The following is a 23591-nucleotide window of genomic DNA, read 5'->3' as shown; positions in this document are numbered from 1 at the left end:
TCAGGATTTATTCGAATTTTATTACTCTTTTTATACAAATTGTATTATTTTGTGTACATTTTAAGATAACATATACAACTTAATGGGAAAAAACGTTGATTGTGGCTACGAAAGCACAGAAAATTTTCCGGGCACAAAGTGGGGCCAAGTCTTAATTTCTCTAAACACGTTACGTCCAGGACTTTGAGTTGCAGCAGTCTGGTTATGCCCCACTAATTTATATTCTTCGGAAAGCTTCCCACTTTTCACACCGTAGTCTAAGAGTTTCTTCGTGACGTCAGTCATGTTTGTCGTTAATTGGTCGAAGATATAATTTCCAATAAAAGTAATCTCGATGGACGAATCGTGGTTAGAATACGCCACGTCCCACCCTCTACCCACGTACACGTTACCATCACCCCCTACAAGAAAGTTGTACCTAATATCAGACATCTTATTTGTTCCACTTGTGTGGTAATTTTGGACTGATTGGACCCTTCTAACACAGGTGCGAAAAGTGTGGCACAAAGGTGTAACGGTGTGTGAGATAACAACCCAACGGATTGGATGGTGCAGAGGCTTAGTTGAAGTAGGTGCTTTTCCACGCCAGGCATTTCTTTCAATAACGAAATTTTGCAAATCTGGTGGTAACCGTAACGGTAAAGTTACATTATCTTGCTCAATGGATACAGAAGTGTTGCTATTTTTGGCAGAGGAAATTTCTGACGTGCCACAACTACGTGAAAATAGGGCTAAAATAAAGGACAAGATTAAAATTATAGTTATCAAAAGTAAAACGACGACGGCGAAGTAGTGTGTTTTTTTGAATCGTATAACTGGTCGTTTTTTATTTTCTTCTGTCGCCATAATGGCAAGTTCAGCCAGTTCCATTCGCTAAAATGGAAATCAGTGAGGTACTACTAGTACTAGAATTAAAACTTACCTTGAAAGTGGTCTACTTTTCTAGGAGGCAAAAATTTTACGTTTAAAAGATTTTCATGGTATTAAATGTAAATATTTGATAGATAGTAGTTTTATTAGGTCACTGTATTTTCCGATCTTAATCGCAAATGGATCGTTCGTTTACTGCACAAAGTTACATTTTTCTTTGGTTTAAAGGAGTATTAATTTCTAGCAGATTGCTCAACATAAATAAATGCGGCCAAAATTTTGACGTAATTTGTTTAAACATGCGCTTTGAATGGGTCAGATGCGCTAAATTATCAAGGATTTGCGTATTCGATGAAACGTCTAAACCACAAGTGATATTATTATCACGCCTAAACTGCAGTCCATCACATGTTAATTCTAAGAAGTGGAATAAGATTTTTTGATGACGTCATAACTACTACTATCTTATGGAAAATAAATAAAACTGAACCATCAAATGTCATAATTTATCTCCTAGATAACACAACGGATTTCGTGGAAATCCTGGAGGAACGTCACTATTGATTTATGGGTTACAACCCACTATAACAACGAATACATGTCTTTATTTAGTAGTTTTCGACCAGTGCTTCCACATTTTAATCTCTTCGTACAGGGCATCTCCGGGACTCAACGGGGGTTGAAATTGTCTTGCCCCAAACAACTTATAATCTTTATCGACGTACCCCATTTGCACCCCTTTGTCGATCAACCCTCTACAAGCCTCCAGTTGTTGTTTTGGGGGTTTGTTGTCGTTGAAAGTTCCAATGAAGGCGATTCCTATGCTTTTGGAATTGTAGTCTTTGGTGTGAGCACCCATACTTTTCCATCCTCGTCCTTCGTACACTTGTCCATCTCCACCCACGAGGAAGTTGTACCCAATGTCGCGCCAATGTCTAATTTTTATATGTGAAGATTGGATGATTCTTGCGTAGTGCATACACTGAGGTGGTGCCGAGCATTCCTTGGTGGCGGTAAAGTGGATTATTACGTATGGAACTGGAAGTGAAAGGTCTGTGGGGTGCTGGGGGGGTTTGAGTTGCCAAGCTTCACGAGGAATGATGGTTAGATTTTCTGGGTCTGAAATTTGAATTGTCAGTTTTTTTGGTGTCGTGGTGGGTAAGGTTTGTTTGTACCGAGACGTGGACTATCAGATGGGGTTTCTTTATTGATGGGGTCAATTTGTGGCGCGTTGGACACTATATTAATTTTAATAGATACGTCATAGTGCCACAAGAACAGGAATAATGTGATTGTAAAGGCAGTACTGACTGCTAGAATAAGGAAAATTGTAGTCAGTAGTTTGTTGTTCCCTGGAGTTTGGTTGAGAGTTTCGGTACCTAAAAAATTTAAAATATGAATTAGTACAACCTATACAGGTTTTAAAAATAAGAAATTTCCGCGGCGCAACCACTAATTTTTGAAAATTTAGGATTTCACAGAGATGGGTATTTGGTTAGTAGGCAACCAACATTACACCAACTGAGTATTTTAAAGTTTCTTGTAATTTTTCTTTAAAAAATCTCAATTTTTTTGACCAATTTTTCGAGATTTCGGTATATGTATTCATGAAAAAAAAAAAACATTTTCAAGCCCAATATTTTGAACTCTTGATTCAAGACCATCAATACGTTATGTTTTTAGAATACGCTATTTGCTAAAGTTTTTGAAGATTTTTGCAAATTTTTCACTATTATTACACTTTTTGAAAATCACTCAAAAACATTTTCTTGTAGATTTCGACTTGTAGAAGTTATTTTCAGTTTCATTTCTTCCGAAAATTCCAATCGAATATTTTTAACAACTTTTCAAAATTTTAATTTTCCATTGTATCCATTTTTTAATGTTTTCTGAGCACTCGATTCAAAAATTACGTGAAGACATTTTCTTGTAGATTTCGTCTTGTAGAAGTAAGTTCGGTGTCATTTTCGAAAATTCCAACAATTTTTCCAGAATCGATTAAATGGAATGTTAATTTTCGTCAATAAAAAAAAAATCATTCTTAAACCGATTTTTCTAAAAATCTTAGGTCGCACTCATGAACACGTTGTTTTTCTATTCAGCTCGTTGAAGTGTATTTCCTAGAATTTTTTCAGGACTTTTGGGGAACTTTTCAAAAAAATCTCAATTTTTCAATATTGTGATTTTTTTTTAGAGTTTTTCGAGCTTTCTGTATATAAAAAAAAAAACAGTTTTAAGCCGAATTTTTCGAACTCTTGATCCGAGACAATCAATACGTTATGTTTTTAGAATACGCTATTTGCTAAAGTTTTTGAAGATTTTTGCCAATTTTTCACTATTATTACACTTTTTGAAAATCACTCAAAAACATTTTCTTGTAGATTTCGACTTGTAGAAGTTATTTTCAGTTTCATTTCTTCCGAAAATTCCAATCGAATATTTTTAACAACTTTTCAAAATTTTAATTTTCCATTGTATCCATTTTTTAATGTTTTCTGAGCACTCGATTAAAAAATTACGTGAAGACATTTTCTTGTAGATTTCGTCTTGTAGAAGTAAGTTCGGTGTAATTTTCGAAAATTCCAACAATTTTTCCAGAATCGATTAAATGGAATGTTAATTTTCGTCAATAAAAAAAATCATTCTTAAACCGATTTTTCTAAAAATCTTAGGTCGCACTCACCAACACGGCGTTTTTTGATTTAGCTGGTTGAAATGTATTTCCTAGAATTTTTTCAGGATTTTTGGGGAGCTTTTCAAAAAAAATCTCAATTTTTATATATTATGAATTTTTTTACAGTTTTTCGAGTTTTCGTTGTATAAAAAAAAAACATTTTCAAGCTGAATTTTTCGAACTCTTGATCCGAGACCATCAATACGTTTTGTTTTTCGAATACGCTATTTCCTAAAATTTTTGAAGATTTTTGCCAACTTTTCGCTATTATTACAATTTTTGAAAATTATTCAAAAACATTTTCTTGTAGATTTCGACTTGCACAAGCTGTTTTCGGTTTCATTTCTTCGAAAATTCCAATTGAGTATTTCTAACAACTTTTCAAAATTTTAATTTTCCCTTGTATGCATTTTTTACCGTTTTCTGAGCACTCAATTCAAAAATTACGTGAAGACATTTTCTTGGAGATTTCGTCTTGTAGAAGTAATTTCGGTGTCATTTTCGAAAATTTTAACAATTTTTCCAGAATCGATTAAATGGAATATGTTAATTTTCGTCAATAAAAAAAAATATTTTTAAACCGATTTTTCTAAAAATCTTAGTTCGCACTCATCAACACGTTGTTTTTCCATTCAGCTCGTCGAAATGTATTTCCTAGAAATTTTTCAAGATTTTTGGGAAATTTTTCAAAAAATCTCAATTCATCAATATTGTGAATTTTATGATCGTTTTTTGAGCTTTCGGTACATGTATTTATGAAAACAAAATCATTTTCAAGCCCAATAGTTTGAACTCTTGATCCGAGACCATCAAAACGTTATGTTTTTCGAATACGCTATTTTCTAAAGTCTTTGAAGATTTTTGCCAACTTTTCACTATTATTACACTTTTTGAAAATTACTCAAAAATATTTTCTTGTAGATTTCGACTTGCAGAAGCTATTTTCGGTTTCATTTCTTCGAAAATTCCAATTGAATATTTTTAACAACTTTTCAAAATTTTAATTTTCCCTTGTATGCATTTTTTGCCGTTTTCTGAGCACTCGATTCAAAAATTACGTGAAGACATTTTCTTGGAGATTTCGTCTTGTAGAAGTAATTTCGGTGTCATTTTCCGAAAATTTTAACAATTTTTCCAGAATCGATTAAATGGAATATGTTAATTTTCGTCAATTAAAAAAAAACATTCTTAAACCGATTTTCCTAAAAATCTTAGTTCGCACTCATCAACACGTTGTTTTTCGATTCAGCTCGTTGAAATGTATTTCCTAGAATTTTTTCAGGATTTCTGGGGAACTTTTCAAAAAAATCTCAGTTTTTCAATATTATAATTTTTTAACCGTTTTTCGAGCTTCCGAAATATTAAAAAAAAATATTTGCAAGCCAAATTTCTCAAAACTCTTGGTCGCTGACCATCAACACGTTATCTTTTTCGGACAAGCTTTTTCCTAGAATACTTTGCATATTTTTAACAACTTTTCAAAAATCTTAATTCTCCCTTGTGTATATTTTTTACAGTTTTTCGATCACCAGATTCGAAAACTACGTAAAGACATTTGTTTTTTTTAGATTTCGTCTTGTAGAAGTATTTTTGGTGTCATTTTCCAAAACTCCAATAATTTTTCCAGAATCGATTAAATGGAATGTCAATTTTCGTCAATTAAAAAAAAAACATTATTAAACCGATTTTTCTAAACATCTTAATTCGCATTCATCAACACGTTGTTTTTAGATTCAGCTTGTTGAAATATATTTCCTAGGATTTTGTCAGGATTTTTGGGGAACTTTTCAGAAAATCTGAGTTTTTCAATATTATGAATTTTTACCGTTTTTCGAGTATTCAGTATATATAAAAAAACATTTTCAAGCCGAATTTTCCGAACTCTTGGTTCGAGACCATCAACACGTTATGTTTTTCAAATAAGATATTTCCTAGAAGTTTTTGAAAATTTCAAAAGTCTTAATTTTAATTTTTTTTATGGGTTTTCTGGCACTTTTTGAAAATTACCCAAAAACATATTCTTGTAGATTTCGACTTGTAAAAGTCATTTCTTCGAAAATTGCAACAATTTTTCCAGAATCGATAAAATGAAAATTGAAGATATTCGAGATATTTAGAAAAAATAATTTTCAAACCGAATTTTTCCGAAACCTTTAGTCGGGGACTATCAACACATTATGTTTTTTGAATAAGCTTGTTAAAATGTATTTCCTATAATTTTTCCAAATTTTTGGATAACTTTTCAAAAATCTCAATTTTCAATATACAGGGTGTCCCAGAATTCGCGCCATTCCCGTGAATGACATGTTCCCTGTCCCGAACTGTGCCGTAATTCGCAAAAAGAATTGTCCAGGCTTTAACCGTGTGAGAACTGGAAGGCGATTAAGTTGACCAATAGAGAGGCTGCTTTTATATCCGAACGTTTCTATGTTCAAAGTTACCTATGCCAAGAACAAAAAATCGGGTAATACTAAAGTTGAATGAATTTTTTTCGAATCCCCCTCCGTCAACAAAAGGAAACAGAAGTGTGGTTATAAATTTAATCATTTTGACAATTGTTTGTCATAAACTGTCACGAAGTTCATCACTGACCTGAACAGACGCTTCTGCCCCCAAAGATGACTGATTAATGTACACAGAGACGTCAAGGTTTACTTTAAGGCAAGTAGCATGGCACAGAAGTTATTTCTGCTGCCATTCTAGTTAAATTGTGTTTAACTGGGCTGTACATGTCATAAGAGAAGCTGTTTCATTTCATCCTAGGCAAATAATACATTTATTACTATTCTACATAGAGTAGCTACCGAAGAGCAGGTATTAGAAGTGATTTTCTTAGAGCCCCGTGAATAATGTGTTGTTCTTTTTAACGAAAATTAGTACATTTTCAGAATGCATCATATGCCTGATATTAAGTTTATCGTTATTTCTAAAAAAGAGTACCACATGTCCATTCAAAGAACGTTATTAAGTGTATTTAAACATAAATATCGCTTTTGATTAATCAGTGATTATGATTTTCAATAAACAGTATCAATTTTTACTGAACAGCTTTGTTGCTGATACCTAATCTAAGCAACGAAAAAATAGACGAGACTCCACTTCTCTGGTGTATTAAGATCATAGGTATCTGCTGTGGTGTCAATCATGTGGGGGAGATACTGAAAACTGAGACTTATTCAAGAATAATATTGATGTTGCACATGATGATTTAAGACAGTTTCTTTAAAGTTGTGAGTACATACTTTCTAGAGATTGAAAAGATACGAATAAAAATTATAACAATAGTTGCAATTTTTTTTAAGAACAATACAAACAATTTATGGAGAATGTACACGCTATGCAGGCACTGCTGTGCGCGAATATACAGGTCTTTTCCCCAATCATCGGCTCCTTGACCAGCATGTGTTTCGTCGTTTGTTGCATCCAGCAAAAGAAGATGGATCTTTTCAGCCTATGCGGAAAGCCGTGCTGGGGCTCCACGGATTATACGCATAGACGGTGAAGAACAAGTGGCACAAATGATTGGATGCTCAAGATCGATCATGCATCGTATCCTTACAGAGAAAAATCTGCATCCTTACTATTGACGAAAGTGCAGCATCTGCGACGAGCCGACTGCGCGACGAGTGCATGTTGCTATATGGTTACTGCGACAAAATGAACTAAATCCTGATTTTTCACGGCACATTCTTTTCGCCGACGAATGTTGATTTTCCCGAAAAGGAATATTTAATGCGCACAATTCACTTCTGGGCAAACGAAAATCCACATTTCGCTAACGTGAGAGCATATCAAGAGCAATACTATTAATCTATGGGCTGGAATCGTTGTACTGTAACGTTATTAAACAATGTGCTCAAAATGACCACCATTAACTTCAATGCAAGTTCTAGCTCGTTGAATTATGTTGTGTTGTGTATTATGTAACATCTCAGGAGTAACTGTAGCGTAGGCTTCGTGCAGTCTCTCTTCCAGTTCTTCTAACATATCTAGGGGTTCTCTATATACGTAATTTTTAATTTGATTCCAAAAAAAAGTCCAAAGCAGAAAGGTCTAGAGATCTAGGAGGCCAGATATTAGTACTGCCACGCCCAATCCACCTATGACGATACTCTTTTCAATGTTCGTCGTACAAGTATCGAATTATGTGGAGGAGCGCCGTCGTGCTGAAACCACATATTCCGCCGTACATTCAAAGGAACGTCTTCCAACAATGCCGGAAGCTCTAGTCGTAGAAAATTAGCATATGCATCCCCATTAAGGCGATCAGGTAATCTGATAATTTTATCAGATGCATTAAAATTTTTACCACAGTAGTACCAATGATTCCAGCCCATAGATTAATAGTAAATCGCTCCTGATATGCTCTCACCCTAGTGAGATGTGGATTTTCGTGTGCCCAGAAATGCCAATTGTGTGCATTAAACATTCCTTCTCGGGAAAATGAACATTCGTCGGTGAAAAGAATGCGCCGTGTAAAATCAGGATTTAGTTCATTTTGTCGCAGTAACCATTGAGCAAAATGTACTCGTCGCGGGTAGTCGGTTGGTCGCAGATGCTGCACTCTCGTGTAATGGTAAGGATGCAGTCTTCTCTCTTGAAGGATACGATGAGTGGTCGATCTTGAACATCCACTAATTTGCGCTACGTAGAGGACACTTCTCCTAGGATCCGCTTCCATGTTTCCTAACACTTGCTCTTCAGCACCTACACGTACATTCCGTGGAGCCCCAGCACGGCCTTTCCGACTAGGTTGAAAAGATCTTCTCTTGCTCGATGTAACAATCGGTGAAACACATGTTGGTCTGGGTGCCGAAGATTATTCACGGGGCTCTAAGAAAATGACTTCTAATACCTGCTCTTCGGTAGCTACTCTATGTAGAATAGTAATAAATGTATTATTTGCCTACGATGAAATGAAACAGCTTCTCTTATGACATGTACAGCCCAGTTAAACACAATTTAACTAGAATGGCAGCAGAAATAACTTCTGTCCCATGCTACTTGCCTTAAAGTAAACCTTGACGTCTCTGTGTACATTAATCAGTCATCTTTGGCGCAGAAGCGTCTCTTCAGGTCAGTGATAAACTTCGTGACAGTTTATGACAAACAATTGTCAAAATGATTAAATTTATAACCACACTTCTGTTTCCTTTTGTTGACGGAGGGGGATTCGGAAAAAATTCATTCAACTTTAGTATTACCCGATTTTTTGTTCTTGGCATAGGTAACTTTGAACATAGAAACGTTCGGATATAAAAGCAGCCTCTCTATTGGTCAACTTAATCGCCTTCCAGTTCTCACACGGTTAAAGCCTGGACAATTCTTTTTGCGAATTACGGCACAGTTCGGGACAGGGAACATGTCATTCACGGGAATGGCGCGAATTCTGGGACACCCTGTATAGTATTAATTTTTTGACGTTTTTCGAGCTCCCGAGATTAAAAAAAAAAATCATTTTCAAGCTGAATTTCTCTAAACTATTTAGTCTGGGACCATCGAATACGTTATGTTTTTCGGACAAGTTTTTTCCTGGAATTTTTGAATATTTTTAACAACTTTTCAAAAATGTTAATTTTTCAATATATGTAGATGCTTTTTCTGCAGTTTTCCGAGCATCCTTCGAAATTTACGTAAAGATATTTTCTTGTAGATTTTGATTTGTACAAGTAATTTTCCATGTCGATTTTCAATTTCGATTAAATGCAATTTTTGACAATTATTAAAAAAAAAATCACTTTTAAACCGATTTTTTCAAAAATCTTAGTTCGCATTTATTGACAAGTTGTTTTTCGAATCATTTTGTTGAAACGTATTTCCTAGAATTTTTTCAAGATTTATGAACAACGTTTGAAAAATCTCAATTTCCAGTAAGTACTATGAATTTTTTGTCCATTTTTGGACCTTTCAAAATATATTAAAAAAAAATCATTTTCAAGCCGAATTTTTTTGAAGCTATTGATACGGGACCATCAACGATTATATGTTTTTGGAAACAGCGCGTCAACGTGGATTTCCTAGAATTTTTTGACAATTTTCAGAAAATCTCTATTTGTACATCATCTTGTGAATTTTGGGACCGTTTTTGGAACGCCTTTCGAAAATTACCTGAAGACATTTTCCTCCACGTTTCGACTTGTAGAAGTTATTTGCGACTTAATTTTCGAAAATTCCAACAATTCTTTCACATAAAAATATCAGATTTTTTTGATATATTTCAGAATTTTCATGTTTCAAACCGAATGTTTCAGAAATTTGACCCTTTACCATCGACACGTTAAGTTTTCGAACTAATTTTTTGCGGATTTTTAGTCAATTTTTCCCAAATCTCAATTTTTACATTTTTTGCCGTTTTCCGATTACCCTTCGAATATTACCTAAAGATATTTTTCGAAAATTTCAACAATTTCTCCAGAGTCGGTAAATAAACAGAACATTTTTTGAAATATTTCCAAAATCACCTTGTTGAAATGTATTTCCTATAAATGTTTTAGATTTATGGGTAACTTTTGAAAAATCTCAATTTTCAGTAGTATGAATTTAAAAAAAGATCATTTTCAAGCCGAATTTTTTTGAAACTATTGATACGGAACCATCAACGAGTTATATGTTTTTGGAAACAGCGCGTCGACGTGTATTTTCTAGAATTTTTTGAGAATTTTTTGACAATTTTTTAAAAATCTCTTTTTGTATATAATCTCTACGAATTTTGTGACCGTTTTTGGAATAGCTTTCGAAAATTACCCGAAGACATTTTCCTGTAGGTTTTGACTTGTAGCAGTTATTTTTGGGTTTCATTTCGTCGATAATTTTTCCAGAATCGATAAAATAAAAATTGACGATGTTCGAGATATATTTAAAAAATATGATTTTCAAACCGAATTTTTCCGAAATTCTTGGTCGGGGACTATCAACACACATTATGTTTTTTGAATGACCTTGTTGAAATGTATTTCCCATAATTTTGTCAAATTTTTGGGTAACTTTACAAAATTCTCGATTTTCAATATGTAGTAGGTATTAATTTTTTGACCGTTTTTCGAGCTTCCGAGGTATTTAAAAAAAATCATTTTCAAGTCGAATGTGCTGGAACTCTCTAAAATTTTTTGAATGTTTTTTAAGAACTTTTCAAAAATCTTACTGTTGTAAAAATTAAATTAAAATATCAATTTTCGCCATTTAAAAAAAAATCATTTTTAAACCGATTTTTCCAAAAATAGTCGTTCGCACTCATCAACACGTTCTCTTTCGATTTAGCTTGTTGAAATGCATTTCCTAGAATTTTTTCAGGATTTTGAAAAATCTCAGTTTACATTAGTATGAAATTCTTGACCATTTTTTGAGCTTTCGAAATATTAAAAAAAATACCCTCAAGCCGAGTTTTTTGAAATTGTTGATCCGGTACCATCAGCGAGTTATATGTTTTTGGAAGTATCTTGCCCAAATGTATTTTCTAGAATTTTTTGAAAATTTTTTCGGAAAGTGTCTAAAAATCTCTATTTTTCTATAATCTTCGTATGAATTTTGTAGAACGTTCTTTGAAAATTACCTAAACACATTTTCTTGTAGATTTCGACTTCATTTTCGAAGATTCTAACAATTTTTGCGTGTAAAAATATGAGATTTTTTGAGGTATTTCGAAATTTTCATTTTCAAACCGAATGTTGTTGGTCCCTGACCATGTTTTCGAACTAAGCCATTAAGAATTATATTCTAGAATTTTTTGCAAATTTTTAGTCAATTCTTCCCAAATCTCAATTTTCACATTTTTATCCGTTTTCTGATCACTTTCAAAAATCACCTAAAGACATTTTCTTGCGTATTTGGACTTGCAGATGTTATTTTCCTCTTCAGTTTTCGAAAATTCCAACAAATTTCATTTTCAAGCAGAATATTTCAGAAAACCTACCGGAGTCATCAAGTCATCATGTTATGTTTTTCGTATCCGCTCGTCAAGATCTACATCTCAGATTTTTTTGTGGATTTTTGGGCAATTTTTCCAAATTTCTAATTTTCTTGTAAATTTGTACTTCTAGAAATTATTTTCGACATCATTTTCGAAACTATAAAACAATTTTTCTAGAAGCGATAAAATGAAACATGAAAATTTTCGAGAAAAAAAAAATTCAGACCGAATTCTTCGAAAATGTTGAAGATTTGCAGACAATTTTTCAAAAATTTTACTTTTTCTATGTATGCATTTTTTGACGTTTTTGAGATTAAAGTAAAATAGATCTTTCTTTGAAACACAATTTATCACCAAGTTTAGTTTTTCTAACAGTTTTAACACTTTAAATGTTATTTTCTTTATTTCATTGGGAAATTCAAGGTCAACAAACAAAACACAGCTTATTTAAACATTAGTATTATCAGTGTTATTATTATTATTTTGACGAATGTATAATTTCTTGTTTTGGTTTTTCTATTGTCTGTCTAGTCGCAATTTTATTAGTCAAATAATTTGTGAAGTATGACTTTGAAAGACTTATTTAGACTGAATCGTCCACGCCTCTGAAGCACAACCACAGTACTTGCCAAGTTAAGACTAATTTTGGCAAATCATATGTTTTCTAAGAAAATAGAGGGCGGGTGGGCGGGTCTAGTACTTGCTACGTTAAGACTGAACATTTTTCTCTATTTCATTGACTCATTTTATTTACTGTAAAATAAAAATTGGATTCTATTTTGACAAGTCGTAAGATTTCAAACGAAGTAAAACGTGGCGGTTTAAAATAAACTTACTATGATGTTCTAAAGATGAAGTTTTTAAATCCAGCAGATTCTCGCTTGCCATCAGTGTGTTTATTAATTATTACTGGGTAGGTAACCAACCATAAGTCAAATAAATGTGGCACTCACCGTATCACTGGTGCATATTTTTAGAATTTTCATAGACTTGTTATCATTTGTTATTATTGTTCGTGTTAAAGTTTATCACTGCTGTTTTACATTTTGTTCATTTTAGTAACAATTATAACGAGGTTGAGCAAATATTGCACAATATTAGAGACGTCTTTCAACTTTTTGGGAAACTACTACGGGGATTGGGTCCAGTGGTTCCAAGTTTTTATATCTTCATAGAGCGCTGCACCTGGACTATTTGATAACTGCAGCTGTCTTGGAGTTAACACTTTGTAGTCCCTTTTAATATACTCCAATTCCACCCCTTCCGCTATCAAGTCTTTGCAAGCAGCGATTTGCTTCTCAGGGGGTTTGTGACTATCAAAACTCCCAATGAAGGCAATTCCTATGCTTTGGGCGTTGTGCAAGGACGTGTGAGCACCCACGGACTTCCACCCTCGACCCTCGTAGGCCTCGCCGTCGCCCCCAACCAGGAAATTGTAGCCGATGTCCCACCAACGGCGATTTTCGATATGGTAGATTTGGATGAAACGAACGATGAAAGTGCACTGGGCTCGGGAAGAACAGTCCTCGGTGGCTGTGTGGTGGATGATCACGTAGGGGACGGGGGTGTGGAAGGGTTTGGCCGGATGAGCGGGGGGTTGCGCCAGCCACTCCAAACGGGAAACTAGCTTGAATTTAGACTCCGGAACTAAAGACACGACTTTACTTTCTATTGGTGTTTCTGTTAAGGGTTCGTCTATGTGGAAGTTTGTTTGTTCGTGTGAAACTACGTTGACAGTAGCTGGCATAAAATTCCGTTGGAACAGAATAATTATGGCAACCATTAAAAGAAAACTCACTGAGCTAAGGGCACAAATTAATACAGTACCAAGGTGTCGTCTCAGAAGATCTGTTAGTGGGAAATCTAAAACCAGTATTCAGTTTATATTAAAACATATTTTTTTTTACCTTTTGTATTGTGTGTGATTTCTGGTGTTTCGTTTCTTTCACTTTCACTTTCACTTTCGTGTATTTCGCGTATTTCGAATTGTGCTTCATTATCACTAGTTTCATTATCACTGTTTTGTTCTGATGGTGACGATATCACAATTGTTGACATTTTGCTGTCTTATGATTTTATAAATCATACTAAAGAAATTAAATTATTAGTTTTACTGGTTACGTAACTGTGAAACTCACGAATTAAAACCAGATTTAGTTGTTGTCAATCACGTATCAAGTAATGTTTGAAGGTTACATTGAGATAATTTAATTATTATTTAGTGTTTTTCATGTATTCCACAAATCACAGCTCCTCAAGGACCTCTGGCCCAATGGTCCCACTTTTTCATCTCTTCGTACAATTTATCCCCCGGACTTCTCGTAGTGTGCAGTTGCCTTGCCCCCAACAATATGTAATCCTTCTCAATATATCCCATTTCAACCCCTTTCGCAATCAAGTGTTTGCAAGCAGCGATCTGTCTCTGAGGTGGCTTGTAAGTATTGAAATTCCCAATGAAAGCAATTCCTATGCTTCGGACGTTGTACCTGAACGTGTGAGCCCCCTCGGACTTCCAACCCCGTCCTTCGTAGGCTTTGCCATCACCCCCAACGAGGAAATTGTAGCCGATGTCCCACCAGCCGCGACTTTCGATGTGGTACATTTGGATGTCGCGGACGTGGAAGACGCATTGGGTTTGAGAAGAACAGTTCTCGGTTGCTGTGTGGTGGATTATAACGTATGGCACGGGGGTGTGAAGGGGTGTAGCTGGTTCGATGGGGGGTTGCGCGAGCCACTCGAGGCGCGAAACGATCTTCAGTTCATGGGGGAGGGTCAAGTTTTCTATTGGCGTTATTGGTGAGGGTTCCACTGGTTTAACAGCGACTGGCACAAAATTTTTTTGCAAAAGAATAATTATGGTCACGATTAAAAGCACAGTCACTATGCTGAGGGCACAAACCGACACGATAGCGAGGTTTCGTCTCAAGTAATCCAATATTCGAAAGTCTGAAAGAAGGGTTCAGTTTGTGATTAAAAAAGGGTTTTTTTACCTTTTGAGTTGTGTTGCATTTTTGGCGTTTCGCTCCTTTCGCTTCCACAGTTGCGTGCTTCAAACTGTATTCCAATATCGCTGTTTTCGTCTGACGATGATGATATCACAGTTTTTGCCATTTTGTTGTTTTGTAATTTTATAAATAATACAGAATTGGAGTGATTAGTTTTGCTGCAGACGTAAATGTGTAATACACATGGTTTTCTCGAGGGTCTAATACGGAATGAACTCTGTCACTGTGGATATCAGCTTGTCGTCTAGTTAATTTTGTTGGAAATCCACTTGTTGCAATGTTTGAACAGAAAGTTATTCTAGCTTGATCGAAATAGCGTACGTTGTTGATATTTCTTATTGTTGTTTTTATAGTTGCAAAACCGGTGTTCCTATTTCCTTATCGAACCATAAGTCACAAGGTTATATGTAGATAATTTAGTTATTATTTAGTGTTTTCATTTTTATTTAAGATTCTCGTCAGTACGATGCAAATTTTGACAACTTGTTTTCTCTAGTACCGATAACGTTAAAAAAAAATTCTATCGAATAACACTTTTTTCTAAATTTATTGTATTGTATTTTCATGTTTTCTTACGCTCCCATTTGAGAGGTTTATTTTTTAAGAGTAATTTATATTGACAGGGAAATCTGGAGAATTGCTGACCGTTCATCCGTAGCTTAATTGCAAAATCGATATCTCTCTATATTAAGAAAAATATATATACATAAAATATATACCCCGCCCACCCACCCGATCTCAATTGTGATGATTTTTACTTCCCGAGCGTAAGCAAAGGAAGTATTGTAATCGAGTCCGTCGGCCGACTCTCTACTTTTACGTTTTCTCGATCTTTCATGACCCCTAGAAGACGAAGAAATAGGTCTCCCATTTCCGTCTGTCTGTCCGTCTGTCCGTCTGTCCGTCTGTCCGTCCGTCTGTCTGTCCGTCTGCCGTCCCGGATTTTTATTAGACAGATAATCTCCGAAAGTACTCGATCGATTGTTGTGAAATTTTGTACTTATATTAAGAATATCATGTAGATGGTAAAACGCTAACCAAAATTTGTCTAATCATCCCCGCCACTAATGCGATGACGTCACTTCAAAATTGTACATAATAAATGGGTTTTCAATTGTATAAAATAACATAGTCCTACACATGTAGTTTACAACTCTGAATCGACTTTTCACCCGAAACGTCCAGATTTTTGGAAAAAAAATCAAAATTATAAAACACCATTTTGAAATTTAATTTTTAATCTGCTAACCAGAATGCTTTGAAATGTTGCAGATGTTTTAAGGCTATAAAGAGCATCATAAATCTTTAGTCAAAAAATATTTGCTTATCCCCTCCAAAAACTTGATGACGTCAGCTCAAAAGTTTGTGGAATAAATCATATCTAAAATGTACAAAATATGATGAGTCTGTACTTGTGATCTATCACTCCATTCATATTTTTTGGATTTGCATATACAGGGTGACTCAAAAAAATTAATGAATGCGTAAATATATTTTATTGATTTAATCAGGAACTACAAAACCGAATGCTCTGAAATCTTGCAGATGTTTTAAGGTCATAAAGAGCATAATAAATGTTTAGACAAAATATATTTGCTTATCCCCTCCAAAAACTTGATGACGTCAGCTCGAAAGTTTGCCGAATAAATCATATCTAAAATGTACAAAATATGATGAGCCTGTACTTGTCATTTATCACTCCATTCATATTTTTTGGATTTGCATATACAGAGTGAATCAAAAAAATTAATGAATGCGTAAATATATTTTATTGATTTAATCAGGAACTACAAAACGGAATGCTCTGACATCTTGCAGATGTTTTAAGGTTATAAAGAGCATAATAAATGTTTAGTCAAAATATATTTGCTTATCCCCTCCAAAAACTTGATGACGTCAGCTCGAAAATTTGCCGAATAAATCATATCTAAAATGTACAAAATATGATCAGTCTGTACTTGTGATCTATCACTCCATTCATATTTTTTGGATTTGCATATACAGGGCGATTCAAGAAAATAAATGAAAGCGTAAATTTATTTTACTGATTTACTCAGGAACTACAAAACCGAATGCTTCGAAATCTTGAAGATATTTTAAAATTATCATAAGCATGGTAAATTTTTAATCAAAACGTATTTGGTCGTCCCCCCTAAAAAATTTATGACGTCACCACAAAATTTTGCTGAATAAATCCTATCTAAAATGTACAAAATATGGTGAGTCTCTTCTTGTGATTTATCATTCCATTCAAATTTTTTCGATTTGCATATACAGGGTGACTCAAAAAAATTAATGAATGCGTAAATTTATTTTATTGATTTAATCAGGAACTACAAAACCGAATGCTTTGAAATCTTGCAGATGTTTTAAGGTTATAAAGAGCATAATAAATTTTTAGTCAAAATATATTTGGTTATCTTCTACAAAAAACTGATGACGTCAGCTCAAAAGTTTGCCGAATAAATCGTATCTAAAATGTACAAAATATGATGAGTCTGTACTTGTGATTTATCATTCCATTCATATTTTTGGATTTGCATATGCAGGGTGACTCAAAAAAATTAATGAAGGCGTGAATTTATTTTATCGATTTAATCAGGAATTACAAAACCGAATGCTTTGAAATCTTGGGAATATTTTAAAGTTATTATAAGCATGGTAAACTTTTGTTCAAAATGTATTTGTTCATCTCTCCTAAAAAAATTGATGACGTCACCCTTAAATTTTGCTGAATAAATCCTATCTAAAATGCAAAAAATATGATGAGTTTGTACTTGTGATTTATCATTCCATTCATATTTTTTAGATTTTCTTAAGAGGTGGTTCAAAAAAATTAATGAAGTCAATTTATTTTATTGATTAAATTAAAGTCAACACTTATTATTAGTATTACACCCCAACCAACCCAATTTGGTAGACACAAAATTTGTTAAAGGAAAAACTCGGTTGAAACATAAGGGTAGCACGCTTATTTACATCGACTTTAACATTACAGACCTGCATTTGTTTTATGCGCTCACTTGGTTCCGCGAATGTGAAATAGACATGTTTATAATCAACCAATTGTGAATTTCACCGTCAAGAATTAAAATAAAACCCAATGTCTTATATAATAAGCGGAAGTCGAAGCAATAAAACCGATAGCAATAAAACCGATGGTCGTTTTGTTTACAGTTTCTCTGTTTGACTCTCACGTATGCTGTTACGCCTGTCATCTTAAATTAAGAATGTTTATACATATACGATTTTCAGTTGCCTCTGATACGTATACGTGAGTAAATTGTTTCGTTATTTTATTGATTATTACAAATCAATATTCAAAACGACCCAATTCATTTTCCCGAAAATTTGAGAATATAATAATTTTATTCTTAGTATTACACTACATCTATCCCAACTGATATACGTGTCCTTGCAAAAATGTTGATGACGTCATCGCAATTTTTTTTTAAATTCCCACTACAAAAATGTAATGAGAAAAAAAACACAATTGGCATGCAGTCGTCAAGTTTCCGACAGCGAGGGAAGTACTGTCTAAACTCTTTAGACCAATTTTTTTTATTAGTCGTCAGCTAGGTCGCAGAGCTTAATTGCAAAGTTCTTATTTTTCTACAAGAAATTACCATCTGAAACATATTCTTCAAATATTAAGTCCCTCCTATACCCGCCCCGGTTTCAGTTGTGATGAATTTTTCATTCGTTGTCATACCGAGGGGCGGAGCCTAATTGCAAAATCCATGTTTTCCTGCAAAAATATACAGTTTCAAACGTGTTATAAGTTTCTTGTGGTGAAAAAACGGATGGGTGGAGCTTCTTTTTTGGTTGTCTTTTTTAATTAATACATTTAGTTTTCTTTGTATAACACGATTGGTTAAGAACATATTTCAAATGGTAATTTGTCGTAGAAAAATAAGGATTTTACAATTAAGCTCCGCCCCTCGGCTTACGATGAATAAAAAAAATCATCAGAATTGGGATCGGGTGGGTGGGCGGGGCCTATATTTTGCCTTTTTTTTCTTAATATACACAGCCATCTTTTCATGACAAGAAGCTTAAAACATGGTTAAAATGGTTTTTGCAAGGAAACACGAATTTTGCTATTATGGGGCGGAGCCTATTGCAAAATCTATATTTCTTTATACAAATTTTCCTTTTAAAACATGTTTTAAGTTTCATATTGTGAAAAGAAGTTTACACATGTTATAACAAAACGACAAAATGTAAGCCCGCCCACCCACCCTGTCTCAATTGTGATGATTTTTTTATTCATCATGAGGCAGAGGGTGGAACTTAACTGCAAAATTCTTATTTTTCTACAAGAAATTACCATGTTCTTAAAAAATTATGTCCAAAGAAAAGTATAATTACCAAGTAAAAAGCAAGCCTAAAATTAAGCCCCACCTTCACCCGTTCTGATCTCAACTGTGATCGAATTTTCCATTTGTTGTCACCCTGAGGGGCGGAGCATAATTGCAAAATCCATATTTCCTGCAAAAATTTACCCCTTTAAACATGTTTTAAGTTTCTTGCGAAAAAACCTACGTATATTAAGAAAAAAATATGTATATATGCCCCGCCCACCCACCCTATCTTAATTGTGATGAATTTTTCAGCCATTGTCACACCGAAGGGCAAAGATTATATGCAATATCCATATTTTCCTTAAAAAAATGTACCATTTTAAACATGTTTTAGTTTTGTTGTAGTGACAAAATCACTTATATTAAGAAAAACAAAAACAAAAAATATGCCCCGCCCACCCACCCTATCTAAATTTTGTATTCATCGCGAGCCAGGGGGCGGAGCTTAATTGCAAAATTTTTAATTTTCTACAAGAAATTACCATCTGAAATATGTTTTTAAAAAAATTATGTTCAAAGAAAACTATAATTACCAAGTAAAACAGAAAGCCAAAAATTAAGCCCCACCTTTACCCGTTCTGATCTCAATTGTGATGGATTTTTCCATTTGTTGTCACACTGAGGGGCGGAGCACAATTGCAAAATCTATATTTCCCTGCAAAAATTTACCACTTTAAACATGTTTTAAGTGTCTTGTTAAGAAAGAAAACAATTATATATCCCCCGCCCACCCACCCTATCTTAATTGTGGTGAATTTTTCATTCATTGTCACACCGAAGGGACAAGATTAAGTGCATAATCCATATTTTTCTGAAAAAATTTACTATTTTAAACATGTTTTAAGTTTCTTGTAGTGAAAAAAACTTCTTCTATTAAGAAAAACAAAAACAAAATATACGCCCCGCCCACCCACCTTATCTTAATTTTTTATTCATCTCGAGCCAGGGGGCGGACCTTCATTGCAAAATTTTATTTTTCTACAAGAAATTACCATCTGAAACATGTTCTTAAAAAAATTATGTTCAAAGAAAACTATAATTACCACGTAAAAAAGCAAGCCAAAAATTAAGCCCCACTTTTACCCGTTCTGATCTCAACTGAGATGGATTTTTCCATTCGTTCTCACACTGAGGGGCCGAGCATAATTGCAAAAAAAACATATTTCCCTGCAAAAATTTACCACTTTAAACAAGTTTTAAGTTTCTTGTTGTGAAAAGAAGTCTACACGTGTTAAAAAAACTAAAAGGCAAAATATAAGCCCCTACCACCCACCTATCTAAATGTGATGATTTTTTTATTCGCCGTGTTTAAACATGAATACACGAAGTTAACCATGCAACCATGCAAAGGCGAGGTAAGTCTAATAGGATTTTATCAATTTTAATTACTTAAAAATTAAATCCAATTTTAATTTTTATTCCATTTCGGACAGCCTAAGTGTTTGCATCACTGCAATTAATAATATTGTTCATTGTAATTTCCATTATTGTTTTTTATAAATTTCCGAATTGTTTTGAACACATTTTTGTGTTTGGGACATATTAAACTACAACTAAAAGAAGTTAACTAATGCATCAGCAAAACGTTTCAGTGTACACAAAAATTTCATGTGTTTTTTTGTTGCAGTGGGTTCGTAAATGGGGATGAAGAAATTCGCTAAATTGTAGCAGAAGAAGAAGCCTAAAGGTTAGGATTTTGCATTAACTTCAAATTGCGTGTTTTTATTAACTTTTTTTTTTCGTATTTTTGTTGCATATTTTTCATTATGTGCGTGTGTTCACACAATTATTTCCTTTCGATTTTTCGTGCAATGACGTTTTTTTATTTATTTTTTTTATTGGTTTTCCCAGAATCGCCCTTTGAAATATAGAATTAATGCAATTTACCTACCAATTTTCCACCAATTTTGATCAAAATTTTCGAAAATTTTCAAAATACATTTTCTTGTAGATTTCGGGCCGTAGAAGTCACTTCCGCAAACAGTTCTTCGATAACTCGATTGGTTTTCCCAGAATCGCCCTTTGAAATATAGATTTCATGCGATTTGCCGACCAATTTTCCACCAATTTTCATCAAAATTTTCGAAATTTTTCAAAATACATTTTCTTGTAGATTTCGGACCCTAGAAGTCACTTCCGCAAACATTTCTTCGATAACTCGATTGGTTTTCCCAGAATCGCCCTTTAAAATATAGATTTAATGCAATTTACCCAGCAATTTTCCACCAATTTTCATCAAAATTTTCGAAATTTTACAAAATACATTTTCTTGTTGATTTCGGGCTGTAAAAGTCACTTCCGCAAACATTTCTTCGATAACTCGATTGGTTTTCCCAGAATCGCCCTTTGAAATATAGATTTAATGCAGTTTACCCACCAATTTTCCACCAATTTTCATCGAAATTTTCGAAATTTTTCAAAATACATTTTCTTGTAGATTTCGGGCCGTAGAAGTCACTTCCGCAAACAGTTCTTCGATAACTCGATTGGTTTTCCCAGAATCGCCCTTTGAAATATAGATTTAATGCAATTTACCCACCACTTTTCCACCAATTTTGATCAAAATTTTCGAAATTTTTCAAAATACATTTTCTTGTAGATTTCGGGCCTTAGAAGTCACTTCCGCAAACAGTTCTTCGATAACTCGATTGGTTTTCCCAGAATCGCCCTTTGAAATATAGATTTAATGCAATTTACCCACCAATTTTCCACCAATTTTGATCAAAATTTTCGAAATTTTTCAAAATACATTTTCTTGTAGATTTCGGGCCGTAGAAGTCACTTCCGCACACAGTTCTTCGATAACTCGATTGGTTTTCCCAGAATCGCCCTTTGAAATATAGATTTGATGCGATTTGCCGACCAATTTTCCACCAATTTTCATCAAAATTTTCGAAAATTTTCAAAATACATTTTCTTGTAGATTTCGGGCCGTAGAAGTCACTTCCGCAAACATTTCGTCGATAACTCGGTTGGTTTTCCCAGAATCGCCCTTTGAAATATGGATTTAATGCAATTTACCGACCAATTTTCATCAAAATTTTCGAGATTTTGCAAAATACATTTTCTTATATATTTCGGGCCGTAGAAGTCACTTCCGCAAACATTTCTTCGATAACTCGATTGGTTTTCCCAGAATCGCCCTTTGAAATATAGATTTAATGCAATTTACCGACCAATTTTCAACAAAATTTTCGAAATTTGTCTAAATACATTTTCTTATAGATTTCGGGCAGCAGAAGTCATATCCGCTTTCCTTTCTTCGATTACTCCAAAGTTTTTTCCAGAATGGTGGTTTGAACAGTACAAATCTATGCTAAATACGACCTTAAGACCAATGTAACATACCATACTGTGTTAGGATAAACTCGTTCTTGATTTATCCTATTTTTGTTTCACATTAATATCTCTTCCGGGGTCCAAATTTTAACACATTTTTCTGTCTTTAATAAAAATACTTGTGTCATGAATAGGATAAATAATAATAAAAGATTGTAGAATGTGAAAAGTTTTTATTTATTAATTAATTACTAATAATTATAATAATTATTTTATTTCGACTAGATTGATTCAGAACAACGGTTTGTAGCAAGTATACAAAATTGTTTAAACTGGATCAGACACAGGTACCACGACATCCCCCTTTTTTCAATTGTACTTCCATATATTTCACACACTTTCACACAAATCACAGCTCCTCAAGGACCTGCCGCCCAATGGTCCCACGTTTTCATCTCCTCATACAACGCATCTCCCGGACTTTTCGTAGTCTGGAGTTGCCTCGACGCCAGCAACTTGTAATCCTTCTTAATGTAGCCCAACTCCACCCCTTTTGCGATCAAGAGCTTGCAAGCGATAATTTGTTTCTGAGGCGGTTTGTAACGATTGAAGGTCCCAATGAAGGCGATTCCGATGCTTTGGGCGTTGTACCCGTAAGTGTGAGCCCCCTCGGACTTCCAACCCCGTCCTTCGTAAACATCGCCGTTACCTCCAACGAGGAAATTGTTGCCAATGTCCCACCAACCGCGACTTTCGATGTGGTGCGTTTGGACATAGCGAACCTGGAAGACGCATTGAACTTGGGAAGAACAGTTCTCGGTTGCTGTGTGGTCGATTATCACGTATGGCACGGGGGTGTGGAGGGCTGTGGCGGGTTCGACGGGGGGTTGCGCGAGCCACTCGTGGCGCGAAACGATCGTCAATTTATGGGGGAGGGTCAAGTTTTGTGTTGGCGTTATTGGTGAGGGTTCCTCTGGTTTGACAGCGACTGGCATAGAATTCTTTTGCAACAGAATAATTATGGTCACGATTAAAAGTACAGTCACTACGCTGAGGGCACAAACCGACACGACAGCGAGGTTTCGTTTCAAGTAGTCCAATATACGAAAATCTGAAAGAAGCGTTCAGTTTATGATTAAAAAAGGGCTTTTTTACCTTTTGAATTGTGTTGGATTTTTGACGTTTCGCCCTTTTCGTTTCCACAGTTTTGTGCTTCAAACTGTATTCCATTATCACTGTTTTCGTCTGATGATGATATCACAGTTTTTGCCATTTTGTTGTCTTGTAATTTTATAAATAATAAAGAATTTGAATGATTAGTTTTGGTGCTGACGTAAATGTGTAATACACATGCTTTTCTCGAGTGTCTAACACGGAATGTGGATATCAGCTTGTCTTCTGGTTAATTTTGCAGGAAATTCCACTTGTATATACGCGGAATTATGTATGCGTATTGTGTTAAACTGTGGTTGATAAATTTTGTTCAATATGTA

General features: G+C 34.3%; 5 protein-coding genes across 5 annotated transcripts; all 5 read right to left on the bottom strand.

The window, feature by feature from the left end:
- LOC135127661 (peptidoglycan recognition protein-like) lies at window positions 1-1271 on the bottom strand. The gene is made up of 2 exons (XM_064054189.1): window positions 923-1271; window positions 1-873 (listed from the first exon to the last, which is right to left on the bottom strand). Exon 2 carries the CDS (start codon window positions 868-870, stop codon window positions 106-108), a length of 765 nt encoding a protein of 254 aa, XP_063910259.1. The 5' UTR covers window positions 871-873; window positions 923-1271; the 3' UTR covers window positions 1-105.
- Window positions 1272-1362: 91 nt separating this feature from the next.
- On the bottom strand, window positions 1363-12422 carry LOC135127660 (peptidoglycan-recognition protein SB1-like). Its single transcript, XM_064054188.1, has 3 exons — window positions 12287-12422; window positions 2046-2249; window positions 1363-1989 (listed from the first exon to the last, which is right to left on the bottom strand). Exons 1-3 carry the CDS (start codon window positions 12336-12338, stop codon window positions 1475-1477), a joined length of 771 nt encoding a protein of 256 aa, XP_063910258.1. The 5' UTR covers window positions 12339-12422; the 3' UTR covers window positions 1363-1474.
- A 149-nt stretch (window positions 12423-12571) lies between these two features.
- Window positions 12572-13516, bottom strand: LOC135127655 (peptidoglycan recognition protein-like). Its single transcript, XM_064054185.1, has 2 exons — window positions 13358-13516; window positions 12572-13313 (listed from the first exon to the last, which is right to left on the bottom strand). The coding sequence occupies exons 1-2, from the start codon at window positions 13506-13508 to the stop codon at window positions 12580-12582; spliced, it is 885 nt and encodes a 294-aa protein (XP_063910255.1). The 5' UTR covers window positions 13509-13516; the 3' UTR covers window positions 12572-12579.
- Window positions 13517-13612: 96 nt separating this feature from the next.
- LOC135127656 (peptidoglycan recognition protein-like) lies at window positions 13613-14781 on the bottom strand. Its single transcript, XM_064054186.1, has 2 exons — window positions 14441-14781; window positions 13613-14396 (listed from the first exon to the last, which is right to left on the bottom strand). Exons 1-2 carry the CDS (start codon window positions 14559-14561, stop codon window positions 13705-13707), a joined length of 813 nt encoding a protein of 270 aa, XP_063910256.1. The 5' UTR covers window positions 14562-14781; the 3' UTR covers window positions 13613-13704.
- Window positions 14782-22311: 7530 nt separating this feature from the next.
- Window positions 22312-23591, bottom strand: LOC135127657 (peptidoglycan recognition protein-like). Its single transcript, XM_064054187.1, has 2 exons — window positions 23254-23591; window positions 22312-23209 (listed from the first exon to the last, which is right to left on the bottom strand). The coding sequence occupies exons 1-2, from the start codon at window positions 23369-23371 to the stop codon at window positions 22518-22520; spliced, it is 810 nt and encodes a 269-aa protein (XP_063910257.1). The 5' UTR covers window positions 23372-23591; the 3' UTR covers window positions 22312-22517.

This window comes from Zophobas morio, unplaced genomic scaffold (assembly GCF_036711695.1).
Source record: "Zophobas morio isolate AGI-343-1 ecotype UQ-CSIRO unplaced genomic scaffold, CSIRO_AGI_Zmor_V1 ptg000012l, whole genome shotgun sequence".
NCBI lineage: Eukaryota > Metazoa > Arthropoda > Insecta > Coleoptera > Tenebrionidae > Zophobas > Zophobas morio.
The sequence above is the reverse complement of the archived record's forward strand: the minus strand, read 5'-3'. Positions and strand labels throughout refer to the sequence as shown.

What these genes read in the sequence shown, in the direction of transcription:
- LOC135127661 (XM_064054189.1), bottom strand. Translation starts at nt 870, where the DNA reads ATGGAACTGGCTGAACTTGCCATTATGGCGACAGAAGAAAATAAAAAA.
- LOC135127660 (XM_064054188.1), bottom strand. Translation starts at nt 12,338, where the DNA reads ATGGCAAGCGAGAATCTGCTGGATTTAAAAACTTCATCTTTAGAACAT. An exon ending in TTCATCTTTAGAACATCATA is followed by an intron (nt 2,250 to 12,286) that starts GTAAGTTTATTT and finishes TAAATTTTTTAG; the next exon opens with GTACCGAAACTCTCAACCAA. An exon ending in ATCTGATAGTCCACGTCTCG is followed by an intron (nt 1,990 to 2,045) that starts GTACAAACAAAC and finishes TTCAAATTTCAG; the next exon opens with ACCCAGAAAATCTAACCATC.
- LOC135127655 (XM_064054185.1), bottom strand. Translation starts at nt 13,508, where the DNA reads ATGTCAACAATTGTGATATCGTCACCATCAGAACAAAACAGTGATAAT. An exon ending in AATCACACACAATACAAAAG is followed by an intron (nt 13,314 to 13,357) that starts GTAAAAAAAAAT and finishes TACTGGTTTTAG; the next exon opens with ATTTCCCACTAACAGATCTT.
- LOC135127656 (XM_064054186.1), bottom strand. Translation starts at nt 14,561, where the DNA reads ATGGCAAAAACTGTGATATCATCATCGTCAGACGAAAACAGCGATATT. An exon ending in AATGCAACACAACTCAAAAG is followed by an intron (nt 14,397 to 14,440) that starts GTAAAAAAACCC and finishes CCCTTCTTTCAG; the next exon opens with ACTTTCGAATATTGGATTAC.
- LOC135127657 (XM_064054187.1), bottom strand. Translation starts at nt 23,371, where the DNA reads ATGGCAAAAACTGTGATATCATCATCAGACGAAAACAGTGATAATGGA. An exon ending in AATCCAACACAATTCAAAAG is followed by an intron (nt 23,210 to 23,253) that starts GTAAAAAAGCCC and finishes CGCTTCTTTCAG; the next exon opens with ATTTTCGTATATTGGACTAC.